Source organism: Mirounga leonina, unplaced genomic scaffold (genome assembly GCF_011800145.1).
Source record: "Mirounga leonina isolate KUSES-001 unplaced genomic scaffold, KU_Mleo_1.0 Mir_197, whole genome shotgun sequence".
In the NCBI taxonomy this organism is placed as follows: Eukaryota; Metazoa; Chordata; class Mammalia; order Carnivora; family Phocidae; genus Mirounga; species Mirounga leonina.
The window spans coordinates 8,139,660-8,162,731 of NW_023270494.1; the positions used below are offsets into that span (position 1 = coordinate 8,139,660).

The following is a 23,072-nucleotide window of genomic DNA, read 5'->3' on the forward strand; positions in this document are numbered from 1 at the left end:
CTGAGCCGAAGGCAGTCGCTTAACCGACTGAGCCACCCAGGCGCCCCACGTCCGTTCTTCTCTCTGTACTCAGCCCTACGTCTGCTTCCCTCTGAGAAGGACCTTTGTGGTGGCATTTAGGGCCCATCTGGATAATCCAGGATCCTCTCCCCATTTCAAGACCCTTAACTTAATCCCACCTGCCAAGTCCCTTTTGCCACATAAGGTGACATTTACAGGTGCCAGGGGTTAGAATGGGGACTCTCATTTTTGCGGGGGAAGGGGGTGTTGTTAATGAGCCTGTCCCGATGTCCATGACTGTTTTCTCACAGTAGATTCCTGTATGTGGAAACACGGGGCACAAGGGTCCGACTGATGTTGCAGTGTGAAGCCTCTGCAGAAGGCACCTCGCGTTGCGTAGAGTGACTGGCGTGGTTTGCTACTGTCCCTTTAAGAGCCCCTCGTAGCCCTCCTAGGAGTCCGACCCCATAGGGAGGCTGGGGACTGAACTCCCCATTACAGGAATCATTTAGAGTCAGCCTCTGGGAAGCTCGGGGCTAATGAGATAATTCACATTAGGAGAGGAAGGAAGTGAAGGTGGCCTGACATCCTTTCTGTCTCTAATTTATATGATTCACTGAAGCCTCCCCCTCTCCCCCACCGTGGGGCCACCCCTCCTCCGGCTGCCCCTTTGAATTCTGGTTCCACTGTCCACCCCAGTCCTGCCAGCCGGGGCTCTGGTTTCCGGCAAGTCCCAGCATGCCGAGGAACCTGGGAAGGCTGCCTTCTGCCCAGATGAGGCACTCAGGCTCTTTTCTCCACGGCTGCGCTGCAGACTCTGTTCTTCACCTCTTTCTTCTCTTTTCCCAGAGCCTCACCCAGCTCCCCTCCACCCCCACCCCTGCCCCGACCAGTGACCAACCAACTGGTATCTGCGGGACCAAAGGAAAGAGAAAAGCTTTCAAGAGAACACAGGCAGGCTCCAGGCTCCAGGGGACCTAGAGGCCCAGGCTGCCAAGATTTTGTCTGCCCCCTTGCGCACCCCCGCCCCCCCGCCCTCCTGCCCGTACTTTTAGAGGGAAGGGAGAGAGAACAAGAGAGATCGTTCTCTTCCTGTTTTGTTCCACTGCCTACTCTTTTGGTCAAAGCTGTCTCTGCAAACATGAAAATCCAGTTGGGGTTTTAATTAGAAAAGTGAAGTAACCCAAGTTTCAGGCCGCTGGGAGTTCAGATCCAACCCTGGGAGCCTCTCTGGGGGCTGCATGCAGAGCACGGAGAGGGGAGGACCCGGTCTCATCGTGGGCACCCTGCTCTCAGTTGCCCATTTTCGGTAGTGACACCCGCCTGCTTTTCTCAGACCTGCTGCCTGGACGGTTCCAGCCTCCCCTCCCCCAAGCCCGGGAAGGGTCCCTGGCGCCCAGAGGGAGGTGTGGCTCTCTCTTGCCCCTGGTTTATTCTTTTCCTCCTCTCATCCTCCCTGAGGGAGGCCATATGGTGGAGTGTTCCGAGTCAGGGCCAAGGGCCAGAGCCGTGCTGGCCCCGGGGACAGTCCAGCAGCCCTGATGTGCCGTGTGGGTGGCCCGTCCCGTGAACTTGCTGCCTGACCTCCCCCAGCCTCCGAGAGCCCAGCTGCAGCCTTGGGTAGCAGCCTGGCCGCATCATGACGGGCGGGTGCCGAGGCCCCGCGTCCTCCCTGTGCCCTTGGCACCCGGCCACATGCCGTCCGGGCAGTGCTGGGCCCGGGCCCCGGGAGCCCCCTTTCCCGTCGGGGTAGCCTGAGCTCGCTCGCCAGGTGCTAGTGTCTCCAGTGAGGCGGAAAGAGCGGGCGGCCCAGAGGCTCCAGGAGGAGTGCACACAGGTTGGAAGGAGGAGAGATGCAAAGGCGGGACCCAGGCACTGGAGGCAAAGGACGTCCATGCACTTCCAGGTTGACCCGCCGCAAAGCTCGCGTCCTCACCGCAGCCCCGTCCTGAGCTGTGGCTGCCTCGTTCACCGTGGGGGCTCTTGAGGAGGGGCTGTGTCACCTGCTCCCTGTATGGGGCGTGCACCCCCACACGTTTTAGGGAGGGAGCACGTAAGGGACCTAAAGGCTACAGACAACGTTATTGATTTCAAAAGGAAAAAAAAAAATACCGTCAGATGGGCCTGGAGTTCCTGTACACCTGTGAGGTCTGGTCTGGACCAGGAAAATAACCAAGCAGTGACTCATCGTCCTTCCTTCCTGGGAAGCACACTTCTGTATTTTTTAGTACAGATAGGGATAGAGGTGATGATAGTGACAGACAGACTTACGGAGCCGTCGGTCCCCACGACAATCCTACGACGGACTATGTACTGCTCGTATTCCCGTTTAACACGTGGGTGAGAGAGAATTGAGGGAACTTGCCCGAGATCCGGGACTTGGGGCTTGATTTGACTCCGTTTCTATAAGCAGAGATGGCTCTAGTGCGATGTGCTTCCTGACTGTTCTCCTGTCCGTAGGGATGAGTGTCCGTGGCCCACCGCCCTCCCACACCTGTTGAGATAACTAGCCTATGTTGCTAGGGATTCGCTTGTTCAGTCACTCACACTGGCCTCTTCGGGGCCAGACACTAAGCCAGGTACTCCGGACACAGAAGGGAAGCCTGGTTGCTGCAGCGAGCCTCCAGCTGCCCCGTGACAGACCTGCGAGGTGCTGTGGAGGAACATTCGGGGCCCCCGAAGCCTGCCAGCGCCGCAGTCCTTGAATGCACGTGCTCTTTCTCTCCCACGTGGTTGACAGTCCTTGGTGTTCCAGATCCAGACAAGTCAGAGGTCCCGCTGTGTCCTCACTGCAGGCTGGCCACGGGCCCTCACACGTCTGGGTAGACGGTAGAGTCCCGCAAGGGACTTCAGGGACCCGGTGAGAGCACCTGTCCGTTTATCCCTCCTGAGGAAAGAGGGTAGCACCTGTCATCCTGTGGAGCCCCATCCCTGGCATGACTCACAGAGGACAGAGGAGCTCCTGCAAGGCCTCCAAGTAGGTGTCTCTCTGTCCCCGTGGTCCCCATTGTTAGAGCAGAGCTGGACCCTCTCGGGCCCAGTCCCCTATTTGCTATTGTTATATTGGCCATCTGGAGAAGGAGAGGAGAAGGGCCTTGTGATTGGCCATTAGGTGGCCCCTGAGGGACAGGCTGCATGGTAAGGAGAGGACGGAGGGGAGTGTGGGACTGGGGTCCCTATTATCTTTAAAGTCCATCTTAGGAACAATCTCCTGCAGATAAACAAGGGACCCAGGTTGGCTGGTTCGGAAGGGTCTTTGATCCACCTAGAAGTTAATGCTTTTCAATGGAGAACCGCAAAGCAGCCCCACCCTGGGCCACAGAGATAACAGGCTGGTGCAATCACAAACCACCAGCCTCTTGATAATGCCCGGTTTTATTGAGGTCTGGTTTTCACCCAATGGGAACACATCCGGCGAGCATCAAAGGGAGCAGGCATCACCTTGTGCAAAGAATCCTCTGCCCTCAGGTGTGTATGTGCTGGGAAGGGTGCGTGTGGGGCCGTGTGTGCACAAGGCTGCCCGTTGGCAATTTCCTTTCTATAGATCAGAGGCCACCAGCCCCAAGGGGCCTTGACCAGCCGTGAACACCATTCCCCTCTTCCGGCTGGTCCAGCTCCTCTGATGTCCCTGCAGATGGTGATTTCACCCCATACATGTAAGGGGCGCACTGTGTCATTTCGTGCTCGACTCCGTGTCAAAGGCAGTTGGTATAAGGATGTCAGGGGAGCCATGGGGTGGGTGCTCTGAGGACACAAAGCCTGAAGGCCTGTTGTTCAGTGATCTCAGGCTTGGTCTTTTGGAGGCCTCTGCACTCCATGGAACAGACCCCAGGGATGTATGTCTCACCTAGGAGAATGGAAGGAGCGGGCCATGGGGGATGGTGGAAGAACAAAAGGGAAGCATAGGGTCGCATCTTTGCAGGGGGAGGGTTGATGGACCAATTGGTTGAGTGTGGTCCCACGGGAAGGAGCATCCTCCTCCCCTACCCCTGGGCCGTGCCTCTTGGCTGCCTCATATTTCATCTGGGCAGTCAGGATGCTGGACATCATGCATTGGCCTCTGGAGACAGGAGCAGAGAAACAGCACCATGCAAACAGAACATCTGGAAGCTTTTTAAAGTTTATTTTTTAACACATTTGCAAGAGTCAGGACGTTTGCACACGAGGTTTACAGGCTGGAAGGAGCCAGGGGTTTTGTCAAGTGGGGGGATTTTGAGGCTGGAGAAGGGCGGTGGTATAGGGAGAGGGATGGGGGAGCACTGGAAATGGCCAGTGTCAGCAGCCAGTCCTGCACGCTTTGGACTGGTAGCCCAGGAACCTGTTAAAACAGAAAAAGGACCTGAGTTCCTTCCTTGCCTCTCCCATACCGCTGGTACAGAGCAACTGGAGTTCTTCTACCTTGTTCCAATCGGCCGCATGAAGTGGGCTGAAAGAGCAGAAGGCAGGACCTCTGAGAAAGGATGGGAACGTGCTGGTGGGCTCCATCGCGCTGAGCCTTAGCCTCTTAGAGACTCACTGCGGGGTGGGCGTGGGGGCTTTTCTGCTGAGGGTTACAGACTCATACCTGTCCCTCATCTTTGCATCTGGGCTAGCCAGGCGGGGCTGCCATAGGCAGGAGACAGAGAGGCCAGCTCATCTGGGTGCTGCCATGAAGGGGGGGATACCGAAGAATGTCAGAGCCCTGTGAGCTTCTCTCTCGCCCCGCCTCCTCCTCTTCCTCCTCCTTTTCTCCATCCCCCCACCCCCCCCGCCCCCAGCCTCCCCCAGTGACATGCTGGACTTAATGGTTTGGGCCAAGGGAAACGAGGAAGAGCTTGGCTCAGCATTTCATGCAGGGCAAGCAGGGAGGAAAATAATGGAGGAAAAGACAGTTCCCAGCAGGACAATTCACACATGACTTCATCTTTCTTTTCAAGGAGCATCAACCTGTTTGCCTCTCCCTTTCTTCACTGCTGGTTCCTCATTGAATTCTTTCCTTCCTTTCTGCTCCAACCCAGTGGCGGAGCCCCGGCCAAGCTGATTTGCAGGGCTACGTTCAGTATATGGGAAATCTCTCCTTGCTCTGAGTGCATCCTTGTGGGAGGATTGTGGTGTCAGCGCCTGGGGAGTTTACCAATTGGAAGGAGAATTAATGCTCCCCGTTTCTAAATAGGCCCCACTGCCGTACCCCTGTCTTTATTAAGACAGTTCTTTTTGTTGAATGAGCTCATATTTCTAGCTCATGGGAGCGGGTTCATTGTGTGCTGTTTATTAGGGGAGGGAACTGAGGCTTTGTGTGGTTATTCATGGGAGACACTGAAAGGCGTCTGCCCGGTTTTGATGGGAAATGAGGTGACACAGCCACCAGGAATTCCTCCCCATCTAGTCACCCCATCTGGCGACTAGGATGCCCGTTCCCGGGTTGACAGCAGTAATGCTTTTATAGCGTCTGCTTGGGAGCATCTCGTGTGCTTCCCATAGTCAGGATAGTGGTGTGTCACCTTCCCCGGCTCAGAGCCGTCTCTCCTCCGGGCCTGTTGGCCCTCTGCGGTGTGCAGTGTCTGTGCAGTGTGCATTGGCCGCACATTGGAATCACCTGGAGAGCTTTAACTGCCACCTTGTCCTGCCCTAGTAGATTCTGATTTAACCCCACTGGAGGGAAAATTGGAATTTTGAGAAGCGTCCCAGGTGATGCTAATGTGCAGCCAAGGTCAAGAATGGACCACCCCCAAGAGAAAGCATTTCTCAACTGGGAGTGATTTTGCTGACTCTCCCCTTCCTGCCCTGACTCACAATGTCTGAGACACTTTTGAGGGTCACACGGAGAGGAGAGCGCTACTGGATCTAGTGGGTAGAGGTCAAGGATGCTGCTAAGCAGCTTACAATGCACAGGACAGCCCCCCCACCCACCCCCACGATGAAGAGTTATCCAGCCCCACATGTCATTACTTCCAGAGTTGAGAAACTTTGCTCTAGAATGGTGGTTCTCACACTTGAGTGTATCAGAACCACCTGGAGAACTTGTTAAAACACAGACTGTTGGGCTCCGCTCCCAGGGTTTTGGATTCAGTAAGTCTGGGGTGGGGCCTGAGAATTTGCATTTCTAACAAGTTCCCAGGTGCTTGCTCAAGCTGTCGGTCCAGGGCTACGCTTTGAGAACCCCTAGTCTAGACTGACTCTGCATCCTGTTTTTCTAGATCTGTGATATATCCATTGTGGTTACTAGAAAACTCTAAAATGGCAATGACTTAATAACTAAGAAGAGCATTCTCTCCCACATAACAGAATTCCAAAGAAAGGCCATCTAAGGCTAGTGTGGTAGTTCTGGAGTTATCAGGGACCCAGGTTCCCATCTTCTTGTTAGATCATCTTAGTGCATGACTCCCATCATCAATGTCCCTCATGGTCCAGAATGGCTGCTGGAGCACCAGCCATCATGTCCTCCTTGAAAGCAGAAGGTAGGAAAGGCAGACAGGGGAAAACAGTGGCATCCCTCCAACACCTTTTGAACACACTTCCCATGGCACTTTTGCTTATATCTCTTTGGCCAGATCTTGGTCACATGGCCATAGCTACAAGAAAGGCTGAGAAACATAATCTTTTTATTTTGGGCCACAATGTGCCAGCCAAAACTCAGTTATGTTACTAAGTAGAAAAGGGAGGATACATGGTAGAGTAATCAACTGAACCGCTTCTGCCCATATGTGCATCCTTTCGAAGAGTTACCATTTGTATCTGTATATTTGGCATCTGCCCTGTGCTTTTCATGCAGTATATCATTTAATCCTAACAGCTCTGCAAGGCAGATAATAATATCATCTCTGTTTTTCAGATGACGGACAGAACCGAGACTTGCAGAGATTAAGCCATCAGCCCAAGTTGACAGTCACAAATGGTATAACTTGAGAGTCTGCCTCTAAGCCTGGGCTGCTTCTTGCCTTGGTTGCTCTCAGGGACCTGACCTTTTCCTTCTGAGCCTGCAGGGTTTCTGTTAGACATTTATAAGCCCAATGCGGGACCCTGTCCCTTCTGACCCGCTGCATTCCATTGTCACCTATATCTGCACCGTGATCCCCTCTTCTGTAGATCTACTGAGCGACAGAGGCGTGGTATGCCCGATGGACAAGATTAGTTCCCTATGGCCGTCGTAAAATTACCACAAACTTCGTGGCTTAAAACAACGCAAATTTATTCTCATACATCCTGGAGGCTCATTCCACTGGGCTAAAGTCAAAGTACCCGCAGGGCTGGTTCCGTCTGGAAGTGCTAGGGAAGAATCCATTTCCTTGCCTTTTCCAGCTTCTGGAGGCCCCTGTGTTTCCATTTCCTCCCTGAATCACTCCAGACTCCTGCTTTCATTTTCACATTTCACTCCCTCTCCTGTGTCACATCTCCTCCCCAGCCCCCACCCCCACCTCCCTCTTGTAGGGACCCTCGTGGTGACGGTTGGGGCCCACCTGGGTCTTCCAGGATCATCTCTGCACATCAGACCTCTTCTGCCGCCGAGGGTCACATTTACAGGCTGCCTGGATTAGGACGTGGGTGTCTTTGCGGGCTAACAGTCAGCCAGCCACAGGGGCCCTCTTGGTCCAGTGCTGCCTTTCCTGGTCCCCAGCTTTGCCTCCGTGGGCTGTTCCTGACACAGACACTGCCTACATTTCACTTGGGGAGTTGTTAGGCCAGAGACAGGTTCTGGAGGGCACGGCAGTGTGTCCGAGGTTTGTCTAATCAGCCCCACTGGCCATGGCAACGGGCATGAAAACACTCAAGTGGAAAAGGAGTGGGGGAAGGGGACCCTGCCCTGGAGGTGGCAGAGTGACTTCACCTGGGCATGATGCACGCCGGACAAGCATAAACAGCAGGTACAGTCAGTCACCCGGCGGCAGGCTTTGCAAACCCTCTGGGCCGCGTGTTTCTAGGTCACCTTGCAAACCTCTAGGTGCCTGCTAATCTGTGAGCCCTCCTCTCGCCTTTCCCTAGGCTCGTGCAGGCTTGTCTTCGGCCAAATACAAAGGCTACACCTAGCAGGGTTTATGGGAGGAGGGAGGGCGGCGGGAGTGTTAGGCTCTGTTGGGCTGGTTCTGTCCTAACCTTATTTTCCTTCCCTGCAGTGATTCCCTCGTCTCTGTCCCCCCCACCCCATCACAGCCACCCCCCGACCCCCAGCCCCGCCTTGGCTGGGTCTGCCGGGATGACTCTGGGATATTGTATGTTTTGCTTTTTATTTTCTTTTGCAAGTGCCTCCCAACATTCCCCTCTGTGTTTCATGTCCCCCTGCCAAGTGCATGCAGTTGCTGGGCAACAAGAAGGAAGTCCCTATGTGATTCACCCACTGCTGCCAATTAATTTGCTAGCTGCGTGCGTCTCCCCGGGGAAAAGGTTCCTCCTGGCCCTCTGTGAGGGCTGCTGCCCCGGAGGGGAAAGGGAACCGGAGGAGAGTTAGCAGAGCTTTGGGGCTCTTCAGGGTGTTTTCGGTTCCAAATGAAAGAGTGTCTGGGTGAGACTTAGGGGTTCCTCTTGGCGGCCAATCAGAGAGCCTCTCGGAGCCCAAGAGTGCCTCTGCGTGGGCACGCTGGCTGGCGCTTCGTGGGTAGGTGGCTCTGACACGCAGACCCCCGCCCCCTGCAGCTCTCTGGCAGAGGAATGTCTTCTGTGTTCTCTCTGCTCGGTCTGCCCACCCCCCACCCCCCGGGGCAGGCCCTGACTGGGACCTCCTCCCATCCCTGACAGTTAGTGCCTTGTCTCTGGGTGTCCCTGCCTGGGCGGTAGCCAAAGCCCATGGGAAGGAGAACACCCCTGCGCAGGCTAGGCTGCGACCTCCGTAGGTCTGCAGAGGGGCCCATGGGAGCCTGTTGGCCCAGACCGCCCCCAGAATCTCCAGTGTGTGTCCCTCAGCCATCGATGTCCTTCCGGCCTCGTGCTTCATCAGTATCCCCTCTCTGCTAAGGCCTGCGAGGCCGGGGCTTGCCTGCCTGCTCTGTGTCCGTTTTCACGGCATCTCACCCGGGCTGGTCCTTGGGCACGCGTGCATCTGCAGGTGCCCACGTTGTTCCGTATGGGTGGACGGTGACTGCCGCAGCCGTGAGGCCTGGATTATCCGTGTCTGGGAGTAGGCCCCTGGCTTGCCTCGCTGGGCCTCGTCAATTTTAAAATGGGGAAGTCCCCTGGGGGCATTTGGTGGCACTAGCTATATTTGCCCCTCAGAAATGGGGGTCACGGGGTGGTGGGAAGTCAGGAAAGTATGTGGAGCCTACGTCCATTTTCGCTTATTTGCAATCAGCATTAGGAAAACAAATGTGTTAAGCCGAGTCTTCCCGTTTCCTCCCAGGGACCCCTTTGTTCTGGATAATTTCCTAATTCGTGGTTAAGGGATTTGTGAGAACAGACAGACGTCCAGCTAAAGTGAACATTAGGTTAGGGACCAGGCCCTTGCCATCCTGTACTAAGAACACCAGCAGCCTCTGTGCCTCAGTTTTCCTGTCTGTAAAGTGGGTGACCTAACACCTCCATGCTTCCTGCGCCGAATCTCACGGACAATGTCGTGACATGCTGAAAAACAGAAGCTTCCACTTCCTCTGGGCTGGCTATATTCAGTGTTTTCTGGGTTTTTTTTGTTTTTGTGTTTGTTTGTTTAAATCAGCTATGTGGTTATAGTGGTGAGATCTGAGTGGAGGGTTCCTGGTGGTAATTCAGTGTAGGGGGAGTTCCTTGAGTGGTATAAATAGGGCGCCTTTTTTTTTTTTCCTGTCTTAGCTCAAATAGTACTTTTTGCACTGTGGGTTCTGTTCACTGGCTAGAACATTATGGACTAAAGACAGGAGAGTCAAGCTCGCTGCTGAAAGAGCAGAAGGCAGAATCTAACTCTGATGCTGTGTTTCGGTCTACAGGCCTGGAAAAGAGCAGCGGCTAAGGGCCGCTCTTCCTCACTCCCACTTGCCACCAGGAAGCTGGGGGGAGCCAACGTACGCCATTGGGACCTCTCAAAGTACCCGGCTAATATGGGACCATCTCTTAAGAGGCAAGAGCTCTGGCTCTGATTAAGAATTCTTATTTTGGAGAAAGAAGAAACTTCTGGATTTAAGACATTGGAAGAGAAAGTAAAGACCTTTGCACTGAGGAATAGTGTATGTCTGGACCCGCACGAGCTGGACGCAACCTACAGTTGACGAGTCACCATCATCACAGACCTTGTCCTTCCTTCTTGTGGAAAACATTTCCTCTTCTGCTGCCTGCCCTTAAGACTCCCCCGCACCCCCCAGCCCAATGCCCGGGAACCAAAGGGCTTTCTACCACACCCTTTCTTGCCCCCCAGTTCCCCCGTCTGCTGTGCCTTTGGACTCGGCAATTCTTGTTTGCTCCATTATCTTCCAGCCGGATACAGAGTGAATTGTTAACCACACTTAGGTCAAATGGGATTTTAATTTTTGTTCCTGTTCCTTCTAAAGAGGCCAGTGTTTGTGTTGCTATGTGAGCAGCATTGGAATAGAATGTCCTCTCGCTTCTTTGGGATCTGGCCCCTCAGGTTCCAGAGTGATACGGGTCAGTGCAGAAGTTCTTCGGGACCTCAGATGTCAGGGATGTTGCCGGGGGGGCCTCCTGTAGGGGCTCTGGTGTCCTCCATGTCAGCTTTCTTTGCTTGGATCCCACCCAGATGTTTGTCCGGAAGAGCAAAAAGTGAATGCTGTGTGTTCATCCCCGCTATCTGCTCTTTTTTTTTTTTAATGTCATTTGATGTATAATTGACATAGTATTCTGTCCATTTCCCACCTGTCTTCTGTTGACGCAGACGTACCACCAGCTGTGAAGACCCCTTCCCTCAGATGGCAGATGGGGCCCCGGCCAGAGCATGGGGCTTTGTCACAGACCATCTCGCTACCAGAGCTGTGTGTTTATTGAAGACCCTCTGCCCCTCGGATGCTGGTGTCACTCCTGACGGCAGACCGGGCCCCTCGAAACACGAGTCCTGTTTGTTTTGTCCCTCCAGTGCCACCGTGCACGTGGCTGAAAACACTTCTAGAGTCAACCTTGTCTCAATTGCAGAGCCGAAGATGTCCGTTCGTTCTACTTCTAAAGCAAACGATGGCTTGCCTTTGTAGGAGGAATTAAAGCCATACACATATATCTTCTCTTTGTTTGTGGGTGAAGTGTTTCTGTGACCATAGAATGACCTCCGTGTCTGCTCAGGGGAGCAACGGGGTCCTTCTTGGCCTCAGATTCCCCACAAAATAAGCGAGGAGAACCTCTTGAGGTCGTTTCCTGCTGTTGAAATGTAAGGCTCGTTCGTGGGCTTTGGTCTTCCTTCCTTGACATGCACACAGACTTGTCGTACTGGTTAGAGTCTTTCAGGTTTCAAGGAACAGAGACCCCTTAGATCACCTGCATTAACGTGGGTTTATTCCAAGTTGCTCTGGAAGTAAGGTAGACAGGAACGGTCTGCCCAGCAGCTGCCCAGCGAGGCCTTTCTAGAAGCCCAAAGTCATTCAAGACATCCATTCGCTAGACAGTTTCCAGAAACAGCAAGAACTCTGATGCTGTGGTCATTTTGATCATCTGCTCAGCAGCACGACTCACTGTTCCTGATTCTGGAATTCTCCTGTGATGATGAGCGGAGGGTGCTGGCTGTCCCAGAACACACAACTTTCCGTGATAAACCTGGGACAGTCCTGGGCAAACCGGAACAATTAGCCACGCTCCTGGGTTACAGAGTTACCTGCCATAGTTTGCTGATGCTCTTGATTAGCCCAACCAGCTGCCATTCAGAACCCTTGTGTCTGACCACATTGTTCACCACTGGGCAGGCTGTAGATGGAGGCCATTGGATCAAGCACCCAGTCCTGACCACATCAGGTGTTTCCCGGGTGGTAGGGTTACATGATATTGAATAAAAACCTGGATGTAACAAACCAGCTGAGACCACTTCCTTCAGAAGAAGTGCTGTGGATAGTGGACCTGGGAGCCATTCAAGGTATCAGGGATTCCTCTCCAGTCCAGTCCTACTTAAAAAAGGAGATGCTAATAACCTTTCTTGTTAAGAACAGAACAGTTCCTTAGGAAAGAAAACTACCACGGCCACTGGGAACGGGGGTGGTGGTGGGGGAATAAACTACACGTGTCTGAGAGACACGCATATACCACGTAGAATGAGCCAAGAAGAAAACTCTGCATCTTCGCTAGAGAGAGTAAGAGCTAAAATCATCAGGGTAGGGTTGTCTAGGGAGCAAAGGAGTTGGCTGGAGGACTTCCTGAGATTCCTTTGAACTCTAGGATTCTTTGAAATATCAAGGACCCGTAAATGGGGCCCAAGTGTGTACTTTCCCTCAGAGTCTCTGGATCACCTTTGAGTTCCACTCCGATCGTGTTGAATGGGACCTCCCAGCTCCCTCTTCCCTCTCCAGGCACTGCCTCTATCTGGGATAAGGGAGCAGAACTTGGTGGTGGTTGTGGGCGGTGGAGGCAGATGGGAAGGTTGTACCTGCCCAACTTTTGGTGTTCTTGACAAGTAAGAACAATCTGAAGGCAAATTACAGGTACTTTTCAGGTTAGTCAAAGCCAGGCTTTCGGGCTTGCATGCCATCCTGTAGCTGTTGCTTCTTGTCAGGGGGTCAGGCCTCCGTCGTTTCTGTTGAAAGACGGGCATGCGCGTCTGCAGTGTTCTAACGGGAGCCTTCAGCCCGTCCCGCCCCTCTTGCACGCTGTGGCCATATGGGGGGTTATTGCCTGCCAAGGTAGAGATGAGCATGCAAACATCGAGAAACCCAACTCTCATTACCACCATGCAAAGATCGAGATCCCCCATGCACCCGAGTCTTTGCCCTGTTCTGGCTCTCTGTGCCTTCACTGTCATAGAAGGAAGGCTAGCCCAGCGCCTTGGGCACCACTTTTCTTTTTAAAAAGATGAACTCATTTCAGACGTTCCCTTCATTCATGTCCCATGTACGGTCTTTGGTTCCAGAAGAAGTCTCATTGTTGTGCCAAAGGCAACAATCTCCTCTTTCTCTCTCTCTCCTTATCTTCTTGTCCACATAGAATCCCAGAGTTCAAAGTGGTCTAAAGGCATCACCTTTATCTAGATTTACCTCTGACTGAGGCAGGAATCCCCTTTCCAGCATCAGACGAGGGATCACCCAGGCCTGGGGGAGGCAGACTTTATGGCAGAACGGGAGAGGACTGTGAGAGAGGGGTGAATGATACTCAGCCTGGTAAGGGAAGCGGTAGGATTGTGAAGAGCGGCTCGTGGGCTGCCTAGAGACCACGAATGTCAACTTCTTAATGAGATTTTGAGGCAGGTGCACTGTGCCCCCTCCCCAGCATATTTCGGTCTCTTCTGGATCCAGGGTGCCTTCCGCTGATAAAAAGCACAGAGTGGGGAGACAAGGAAATCTGAGATTTTTGTCTCCAAAAGCTCCTCATCTTCGTTCCTTCCCTGCAAAATGGAGGAGCCGGGCCACGTGATCCCCGAAGCCCCTTCTGTCTCTGACATCCATAGTGCCGTCGTATTTAATCAAGTCGGTGACTTGAAGGTTTGCTTGTTTTTTGCTCCATGTGAGAAGAGTAAATCAGATGTTGCCCAAGGTACGGTAGAAAGGCATCTCATCCACATGCTGAACATACTCATCTTGCTGTGATCCATTATGAACATAACCTCAAGTTCCGGCCCTGTCCCGAGATTTTGTTCAGGCTTTCCTGTGAGATTTTCCCATGGCATCAAAACTTGACCCACAGGGACCTTTTATCCTCTTCAGAGGGTCCCCCAAACCCCAGTGTTGATGGAGAAATAGAAGGTTCTAATGGTGAAGTATGGCCCTCTGCTCAGGGGAATATGGTTTAAAGGGCATAAGGGTGACCTTGGGATTGGCCACTGACCTTGGACAAGACCCTCAATGCCGGGCTGGTGGGAGGCAGGGCTGGGTCCCCCTAGCTCTGCTTCCGAGTGAGACCTTCTATGCCCAGGCTGACAAGAGCTCTGAACTGGGGAGGGGAGGGGGGTGTCTGGAAGTCTGTACTTTAGTCCTACCTTAACTTCAGCCCCAGGGTCCTTTTCTGTGGGTCTCAGTCTTCTCATCCACAAAGTGGGAGAGAGAGGGATAAGTGGGTGGTGTGGATGGTCCTCTAAGGTCCCTCCCATGTGTCAAGTTCTAAGCCTCGCCAGACCCAGCTGAGGCCTGCCTATTCTCTGACAAGTAGCTCTTCTCCTTTTGCCTTCGGCTGCACAAGCCAAAAACAGGGCTGTCCTGGGAAGTCCATTACCGAAGAATACTTCAAAGCTGTTTGCACTCATTGTCAGTTGCACTGAACTTGAGTTTGTTGAGGGAGAAGGCAAATAGACATACAGACTGATGGCAGGCACGGGGAAGGGGGACTGCTATTTGCCTGGGGTGACGGGGGGCGGGGGGGATTGCCTATAGTTTTGACCAATAAATAAAAACTGGGAGCTCTGCGTGGTTACAACTGGAGGGGATTTATTAGTTTGCTTAGTGAAAGGCAAATATTAAGTCTTAAGTTGACCCATCCTGGGACCTGCCTTTTGGCTTTTGTATGCCGTCCGGCACCGATCACTGTGTACTTCGGGTTATCAAGTTCTGTCAGAGGGTTTTTTTTTTTTTTTAATTGTTTTCTGTCTCCTTCTCCTTTCTTCCCTCCTTTGCCTGCCTTCGCCCCGCTGTTACCACAACTCGGGGCTGGGTTTTAGAGACGTAAGGAAAGCAGAATGTGGAAGACACCTTGTCGCATTGTCCTGTTTACGAAGCTGGCTGTGTTCAGGGCTCCCGCTGGCTTCGGAACTGCCCGGCTATGGGGCAGAGGCTCAGGACCAGGAGGTCCTCGTGGGTCCCCTCCATCCTCGGCCCTGAGCATAAGTCTGGGCATCGGAAAAAGATACCCATCGCCCGTTTTTCTGTGTTGTAACCTTTCCTTCCTATGTGACTGTTGGTGCTGAACAGTGACTGGTGATCTCAGCCAGATGCCCTGCAGAATGAGACACTGAAGGTAGCATCGTGAGGGCATTATAATTGGGGTCTGACCAGGGTTTGTCACCATCCAGGGAGTGAAATGTCCAGACCAGAGAGGGGCTGGACAGGTACCCGGTCTATCCAGTTTCCAAGTATGAGCTGCAGTGAAGCTGAACGATGTGGAACATTCCTTACCCTTTGCCTCAAACGTCCTCAGTGCAAAGCCAGTCTGTTCTGAAGCATTGCGGTTCTTGGGGTCTTTGGGCCTCATGGGTGGGGCTTGCTGATACCCACCACTATGGGGTCTGGCCCACCAGGGCACCCTAAGCCCCCAACCAACCTGGCAACAGTCCACAGAGGGTGCACCTCACAGGCCAGTTCAGGATATCATGGCTCACCACCACTCCTCCTATAGCCAAGAGTTGGGAATGTTCTGGAATTGCTTAATTAAGAAAGTTGCTTTCACATTCCAGTGGTGATTTTGATTGAACTCAGCATGATTTTTAACCCTCTGGCAATTCTTCCTGGATGAGTCTTTTTTTTTTTTTTTTTTTTTAAGATTTTATTTATTTATTTGACAGAGAGAGACATAGCGAGAGCAGGAATACAAGCAGGGGGAGTGGGAGAGGGCGAAGCAGGTTTCCAGAGGAGCAGAGAGCCTGATGTGGGACTCGATCCCAGGACCCTGAGATCATGACCTGAGCCGAAGGCAGACGCTTAACGACTGAGCCACCCAGGCGCCCCTGGATGAGTCTATTTTTTTAAAAATTCAATGTTGGGGGTTACCCAGGCTACTGAAGTCCTCCTGGTCCTTCAAGGCTCAGTTCCCAGTCTCCCTTCTCAGGGATGCCTTCCTGAATTCCTTCTGCCCTCTCGACCAGGCGCACGTTCTTTTAACGCATTTATCTGGCACTGGATAGGTACTCAAAAAGTGCTGATCCCTCCTTCCTGGACCCCAGTGCTTTTCATATGGCATTTACTGTGCTTACACTGAACTTGTTTGAAGTACCTCCTCCTCCCCAACCCTCCCTCCCTTTCCCCCTCCCCTTAAAAGAGCAGGAGCCGGGTCACTCCTGACACATTGAAGTTTATCCCTGAGATGCCCACTCATGTTCACGATCACGTGGCAGGCACTGTGATTGACCTTCGATCCTCAGAAAACAGAATCACGTGGGCTAATCACTTGGACCAAGTCTTACATGTGAAAGTTGGGATCAGAACCACGGTCGCTAAGGGGCCTCAGGTTCAGAGCCCTTCAGTTTCGGCATGGCAGTTTGGACGAGGTAGATATACAAGAAAGACGTTGGGTTGACTTTTCCTACTAATGACCTGTGGCTTCGTGTCCCACCAAATTTGCTGGTTTCGCATTTGCCCATTATTCATCAATAAAGTGTTTTCTGAACAGTGGAGAAAATGTGCTTATTCCTTGATAGGTTGCTTTCCCTGCAGAAACCTTTCTTGAAATAGTATGTGTCTGTTTTTATGCTGATTATTTGAGAGCTGGGTTCATTTTTGAGGTCAGAATGAGAAATTTAAACTCAAAAGTTTAGGTCAGAATTCCTGAGGAATTTTACAGTGTCTAATAGGAGAAACACAGAAGGGGGAAAAAAAGAAAAAAAAAAAACCCCATATATGAGATGCTCCCTGCCTTCGGGATCTTACGTACAATGTTAATCGCATTTGCCAGATGAACTCTTTGGTAGGGTTCCTGGAGACTCTGGATGGATGATGCTGCCTACCCTTCACCGTAATGCAAACTTTTCCAGTAAAGTCACAGGCAGAGAAGTTGGGTAACGATGGGCAGATCCCCTGCTACAGGGGATGGGCCCGGGTTCCAGGGAATACTACCTGGGGACTGAAGGTAAAGACGGAAGAGGTGTCACTCAAAAGCAAGCAGGCTCCGGGAGAGAGGGTCTGTTCCCATTTGCTCTCTGATTAACCACCCTTCCCACAGGGAGGAGCGCAGAAAGGAAAAGGGAGCAGCAGAGATATAGGCGGGAGGTCCACCTTCTTCGGGAAGAGGGGAAGAACCCAAAGTCCACCCCCTCTTCTCACTTGGTACACACTAGTAGAATTAGAGTTTTGGACAAAGGGGATGCTCTCTGTGGGCTTCGGTCACCGGCACAGTTTCAGACATTTGAGAGATGATAGGATGTTCAGCCAAGAAAAATCAGGCAATCCAGGAAACTGTATGTCCCGTGTTCTAGAGGGCTTTACAATTCCACAGCTTCTCGTTCGAATCTCAGCCACTTTGTGAAAGGTATTGAGACCTCGTTGTTACAGGTGAGGATACGAAGCTGAGGGGGTCAGTGACTCACCGTGGGACACACCCCATCCTCCACGCCCTGTTCTGCTTTCTCTACCGACATCTCCGGAGGGACTGAAAACGCAAGCCATATCAGTCCCAGTTGGCTGCTGTAACAAAACACCCCAGGTCTCTGAGTTTTTCCCATTTACACCTCAGCGGTACGTGAGGAGGCAGTGGTGGGGACAGAGGGCTCTTTTTTGTGCAGAAATTGAGGAACTCTGGTGACTATTTTAGGATGCCGCAACCTTAAAGAGAGGCTAGCTGGAACGCCCTCTGGCTCCAGGCCACCTTGGCCGGAACCGTCCCTCCCACTCTAGCCCTGAGACCTCTAGGGAGTAACATTGCCTCCCCGGGCCTCAGTTTCCTTCTCTTTAAACTGCTCCGTGGGGCTGGTAGCCAGGGTCCATGAGTTATTGCAGGCACGGCCCTTTGCCCAGCGCCAGCAACTCTGCGCTCAGGCAGCGTGCCCTCTGTACTCTCGACACGGAGCCCAGTGGCCTGCCTGCCATGACTCTTGGCTCGGATGATCTCCGTGCCTGGACGGGAAGAGAAACTTCCAGTGTGCACTCCGCCACTGAGTCTGTGTTTCCCTGATGTGCCAGGGCGTCGCTGATTCTCTCTGGCTGCGAGCAAGCTCTTTGGCCTGTTTGGTTCGGTCCTGGGGAGAGAGCTGAGCTGCTGGCCAGGAGTATTGATGGGGGTGATGTCTGGACCCTGACTCTGGGAGCAGTGATCTCTTTCCTGAGCTCACTCAACACCACATTCCCTTTGGCCAACTCTACTACCGGTCCCGCTTTTTCTCCCGAGGGCCACGTTCTCTCCAGACTCTGTGCGGGGCCTCTACCGTCCAAGGGGCCCCTACCAAATACCCCATTAGACATGCACCTTGGGTACCTGAGGCCTTCCTGTTGCCTCCTGCCCAGGTTGCAGAGAGAAGAGCCGATTTCACAAGCCCGACAGGCTTCTCCCCGTTTCCACACCTGGAGTTCACATCCCACCCTTCTTTGCTGTGGCCCAGCAAGCGCCCCTCTCTCTCGGACCCCCGGCTGGGCGTGGGTTCTTGAGGCCGGGAGACCTCGGTGGCCCAGGATTCTGGCGGCAGCTCTGTTCCGTCCTTGGCTCGCCTGGCACGGCTGGAGAATGGAAAAGCTGCTCTGTTTACAGGACCCAGGGCCAGAACAGCATTAAAAACTAAGGAGCAAATAAAATGTTGTAAACAAATCTCCTTTCCAGTAAGGATCACTCCTCCCCCCGCCCCGCCCCCCTGCCGTCCTCCAACACGCACCATTTTTCTCATGTGTTTGGATAAACTTTCATCCTGTGCAATTACCATTCCCAGGGAGGGGCGCCTATTTCCGTTGGCTATTTATTTTGATTTTGACCATTCGCCTGCCTTTTGAGCATCACACACCTAATAGGAAAGAAAATAAGCTCCCTACTGGGACCCACGGAGCAGCTCTTCCCTACCCTTCCTTTGTCCACTGGAGTGTTCCCCTCCGCGCCCAACACACCCTCACCTTCTGACTTCCCCTCGGAGTGTAGACATGGTGGATGGTTGGCTCCAGCTGGATGCCATGCTCCTCCCGCAGAGCTGGTAGCACTGGGGAGGTGAGGAGGAAGGAGGGGAGAAGATGAAGCAGAGGAGAGACATGGTTTCACAGAAAAGCTGGAACAGATACAAAGGGGTTGTGTGTGTGGGGCGGGGAGTGATCATCTCTACGCACAAGCTCTTCTGTACGAATCCTCCATGTAGTGCGTTTTTGTGTGAGCAGAAAGCTCTTGAGCTCAGGTTTCCTGACCCCAGCAGGTAGCTTATTGTAAAACAGTTCATCCAGAGGGGGAAAAAGACCTTGTTTCAGCATTTTAATTTTTTTTCTTTTTGGTCTGAACCAGATTTGTGAGAAAGGAGATAGAGAGGAGTAACTTGTTTTTTTTTTTTGCCTGGCTCTGAACTACATGAGATTGGAGCGGAAACAAAACAATCCCCCCCCCACCAAACAGTTTTGAACAATGATTATATTTGTTTATAAACGTGCTGCGTTATATATATAGGACCACATAGGACCCCTATATGCATATTTCCAACTGTCCCTCTGGTCTCCACATTCCCCTCTGCCCTCTGTTGTCCTTCCTTGTTGGAGCGGAGGAGGCTCACCCCACGCTGTCAGCCATCCGTGTTGGTAATCCCCACTTCCTATGTAAGTTCACTTTCTAAATTCCTTGCCTTTGCCCAGTTGGATGAATTGGCATTCTTGGAGGTGCTGGATTCAGGGAGGCCATGAAGGGCAGGGTGGCGTGACTCACGGACAAGGCATGGAATCCGTTTGACTTCAGATTCCTTCAGATTTAACTCAGTGGAGGCACCAGGAAGGGTCCTGGGGTGGAGGGGGGGTCTGCTACCCCCCCACAGCTCCCCACTGAGCCCCCCAGCCTCCTCTGTTCTTCCTGACTGCCACCTGTACACCCTTCTACCAAAGACGTCCTAAAGCTGTCTCAGGGTCCCCTGACCGAGGCTTGGTCCCTGGGTTATGAGTTGGTGGCATGATGAAGGGGGCGAGCTGGACACTCCCCTTTGGAGTATGTGGGCCTTCTTCACAGCCCAGTCTTCTGAGGGGCTGAAGGATTATGATCTGTATTGCAGAGGGTGTGAGAATCTCATTAATAAAACCTGGTTGACATCGGAATGATTCTCGGTGAGCGTGTGAAATGCACAGGACCGTGTGCTGTGCCTGGATCCAAAAATATGCCTGCTTCCATGCCGGGTCTGTTGGAGCTTTGGGTAGACTTTTCCAGAATGGAGGAGGAATGTCGCAGGATCCATCCCCGGTCTGGTGCCTGGGTCCTCTTGAGAACGGCAGGAGACTCTAACTTAATACAAACTAGCATTCAACAATCTAATGTGGTAGGAGAGAGACTGCAGTCCTTGTTCTTGGACCTTGGTTTTGGCAACGCTGGGGTTCGGGTGGGTCAGTGGGTCAGCAAGCTAATGGTGAGTGTTGATGGGCGTGGGCCTCTGAACCCCGGCCTGGAATAGGGTCCCCTAGGTGCCCCCAAGGGTAAATGTAGGGAGAGGAGGCCTGAGAAGGCGTCCAAGATGCCTGGGAGGGAGGTGGGGTCCAGCCCAGGCAAAGTGCTGCAGAGGCAAAATCCATTTGTGGTGGCTTCGCGCCTGCCGTCAGGGTTGGGCGCTCCCGGGTCAAGAATGCTTTGAATAAGAGGCGCTGGGGGTGGACCAGCCCTCCATGGGGGACGCCGGGCTCCCCAGGGAGGGGAAGACTTCATCCGGGCTGCGGCCCCATTCTCAGTTCCGCTCTATTTAGAACACTTTTTTTTTTTCTGGAAGGCAGATTACTGAGGAGGGAAGCAGCAGGCCAGTGGAGAAGATGATTCTGCGGTGCTTCCAGAATAGGGGGGCGGGGCGAGGCAGAGAGAGAGGCCAGGACCTAGCGCCTGCGGACTTCTCCCCTTCCTCTGTCTCTCGGTCCATCACCCTTCTCCAGCCCAGCAGCCCGACTCCAGACAGAGCTTATAAAGGCAAAGTAGAAGCATCTGGAAGTATTTCTACTTGTACAGGTAAGACAGGCAAGCAGTGGTTTTAATTCCGTGCATCCGTGCAATGAAAGCCTCACTGCGGTAAACGTCCCCTTCTGTAGCGTCTATTGCGGAACGGGACTCATGACACAGCAGGCCAGGCTGCCTGGGTGCAGGATGGTGTATGACGTGGTTCTCTTCTGGAGATGTGGGCCGCCTGGGTTCAAGGTGATCCCAGAGCATCGTGGAGGTGCTCACCAGCAAAGATGGCAGGTGAGGTGGTTGGCGTTTTGCTTACGGGCCTTGGTGAATCCTTCTCCCCCTGCCCCCCATAAAGGGACAGCTGTGTTGACTATAGTTTAGGTCACTGCAGACTCTATAGACTGAAAGTGGTGGGTGGCCAAGGGGGTCTCTGAAAGCAGTGTCTTTAAATACCCTTCCCCAATCACCCCGCCTTCTCCTTAGTCTTTGCCTTGCAAGAGAAACTTGGGGCCTGAGAAGTGATTCTCGTTGGCCCTACCTGTGGCTCGTATTGGAGCCCAGCGAGGCAGGTGGCTCTACCCACGGGACTCCAGGTGGCATCCGGATGTGCCTCGTCTGGAGAATTCTTCCTCGAAATGGATCATAGTCACTCACCGTCCCAGCCAAGGCAACTTTGAGACCAAAGGCAACTGTTTTTCCAGAGCTTTGGAAGCAGTGTAGCTCTGTACCTGCTTGTTAGCTGACTTCATTCTTAGGGCTTCCTAATCAACAAGATCCTGGCCATGTTGGCCCTGTACCAGTGGGTGGCTTCCTGCTGAGGTCCTGGTAGCGTCATTAATGACCAGCAAACGTTCAAATGCATGAGCTCCTACAGTGAGCTCAGATGTGACTTTCAAACTCAGCCATGCTCCTGATTTTAACCAGTGGTTCTCCACCAGGGGTGATGTTGCCATCTAGCCCCAACCCCGGGGCCATTTGCAACGTCCAGAGATACTTTCAGGTGTCATCGCCAGAGGGGAGGGTACTATAGGCAGGTAGCAGGTAGAAGCCGGGGAAGCTACTAAAAATCTTAGGATGGACAGGACGGCCCCTCCCCCCACTACAAAGTATTATCCAGCCCCAAATGTCAATAGCATTGGGCTGGAGAAATGTGTTTTAAATCTCTGCTGCAGGGTTGAACCATGCGCCAACCCCAGCCCCCTGCACCCTCACCCTCACTTTATTTACCAAAGGGGGAAAAAAAAATCTGTTATTTTTTCCGAGTGCATTTCCACCTGTATCTTATCAAGAACCACCAAGTTCAGCACACCCTTGATTAGTCACTTCCATTAACAGTGTTTATTTTGGGGTTTGTGTTTATTTTTGAAACGTAGTCTCCTTCTCCCTGCCCTCTCCCTTACGCACCAGTGGTGCTCAGCCAGCCTCCTAGAGAGGTCTTGTCCACACTTTTCTGGGCCATCCATAGACCTCCTTGGCCAACTTCTGAGGACAGAACGTCTCTCCTCCTCCCTTCCTGGCGGGGGGCGGGGGGTGGTTGGGGGGTGGGGGGCAGTGCGGAGGGGGGAGTTGGGGGAGGTCTGCAACTTAAAGCAGCAGTTGTCTTCCCCCCTACTTATTTCCCAGATACGCTTGAAAATCCTTTTCATTAGTGACTCCGTTGACCAACCGACCCGTGACAAAGCTGAGACTTTATTCCTAGCTGTCCACATTCCGTGAAACCAAAGACTCTCGGTGGTTTTCTGCACTGAGTCAGAGGCAAAGAGGTTTTTGCTTTGCTGGGTCCCTCCTGTTTCCCTGCACCGCTCCCTTCCTCACTGCAAGCTGGTCTCGGGGCTATATTTAAGTGTTTCTGAGTCATAGAGAACTGGTCCCTGTTCCTCCCTGCTCACCCACCCATCCGCTCTCCGAATGGCATCTAGCACTCCATCCCCAGTTGGAGGGATTTCAAGGCTTAGGGCTGAGTAACAAGGAGCTCAGAGAGGACTCCACACAGGCTTTGGAGGTCTTCCCCTTTGACCGAGCCCCGCCCAGTGTCCCGGCCTCCCTCCCCCTGAGCTCTAGCAGCCAGAACCTCCCCGGAGGTGACTAACAGAACCTCTTAGCCCATGGAGTCCCTCTCCATTCTGATGGGTCTCATTGCTAGTCTTGCACAGAAACTGGTCCAATATTTGCAAAGAAACACTGGCCCAAGGATGCTTCGAGGCAGGCACCCAGCAGAGAAGGCCCAGAGTGCCCTTCCTCCTTCCCCCACACTCCTTCCTGGGACATTTATTTGAATACCACCGGGGAGTGGGTCACTTTGGGGTATTTATTTGTTTAAGCAT

General features: G+C 52.9%; 1 protein-coding gene across 2 annotated transcripts in view; it reads left to right on the forward strand.

The window, feature by feature from the left end:
• Window positions 1-23,072, forward strand: part of SLC39A11 (solute carrier family 39 member 11) — a 559,067-nt gene that overhangs the window by 500,740 nt on the left and 35,255 nt on the right. Inside the window, exons 9-10 of one of the 2 annotated variants that reach the window (XM_035026145.1) lie at window positions 6,812-6,874; window positions 9,867-11,107. The exons of the other annotated variant lie outside the window; for it this stretch is intronic. Coding sequence (XP_034882036.1) covers window positions 6,812-6,874; window positions 9,867-9,889 — 86 coding nt within the window. The 3' untranslated portion in view covers window positions 9,890-11,107. Of the gene's footprint in view, window positions 1-6,811; window positions 6,875-9,866; window positions 11,108-23,072 lie in introns of those variants that run through there. 2 annotated transcript variants of the gene reach the window in all.